At 73.2% G+C, this 527-nt stretch overlaps 1 protein-coding gene across 3 annotated transcripts in view; it reads right to left on the reverse strand.

The window, feature by feature from the left end:
• The window catches only part of AHDC1 (AT-hook DNA binding motif containing 1), a 58,623-nt gene that overhangs the window by 52,727 nt on the left and 5,369 nt on the right, over positions 1-527 (reverse strand). For 2 of the 3 annotated variants that reach the window (XM_027705962.1, XM_027705963.1), the window contains exon 2: positions 288-408. Coding sequence is in view for 1 of the 3 variants with exons in the window: in XM_027705961.1 (XP_027561762.1) it covers positions 288-423 (136 nt within the window). In the remaining 2 variants the exon portion in view is untranslated. Of the gene's footprint in view, positions 1-287; positions 476-527 lie in introns of those variants that run through there. The other variant, XM_027705961.1, reaches the window with a different exon arrangement.

Consider the following 527-nt stretch of genomic DNA (forward strand, 5'->3'; position numbering starts at 1 on the left):
GAACTCGTGGACATGGCAGCCCCCCCCTGCAATGGGGGGCTCGCCCCGGGCTCCCCCCCTCCCCCCCGCACGCCCCTCCCCGCCCCAAGTGCCATTAAACTCCGGCAATTTGGCACCAACTCGCCGCGCAACTTCAGCGGAGGGGACGGCGCGGGGGGGGACACAGACACACACACACGCGACACGCCGCCTCCTCCCCCCCCTCCTCCCGCTCTGCCCAAAGGGGGTGTCCCGTGTGTCCTCCCCCCTCCCAGCCCCACACAAAGGCGGGGGTCCCCGGTACTCACCCGCCGGCTCCTGCGCTCCGCGCCCCTCGGAGCCCGCCCGCTTGGGGAGGCTCCTGCCGCCCGCCGGGGCTGCGTCCTGACCGGCCGCGGGGGTCCCGGAGCCCTCGGCACCGCTCGCCACCTTCAACGAGAGCATTTCCAGCGCCTCCTGCTCACATTCTCCCCAGGCAACTCCGCTCCTGCCAGCCCGCCCCCTCCTCCGTCCCCTGCCTGCTCTTTCCTCCTTCCCTCTCCCCCCCC

This window comes from Neopelma chrysocephalum, unplaced genomic scaffold, assembly GCF_003984885.1.
Source record: "Neopelma chrysocephalum unplaced genomic scaffold, ASM398488v2 Primary Assembly neopelma1_361, whole genome shotgun sequence".
NCBI lineage: Eukaryota > Metazoa > Chordata > Aves > Passeriformes > Pipridae > Neopelma > Neopelma chrysocephalum.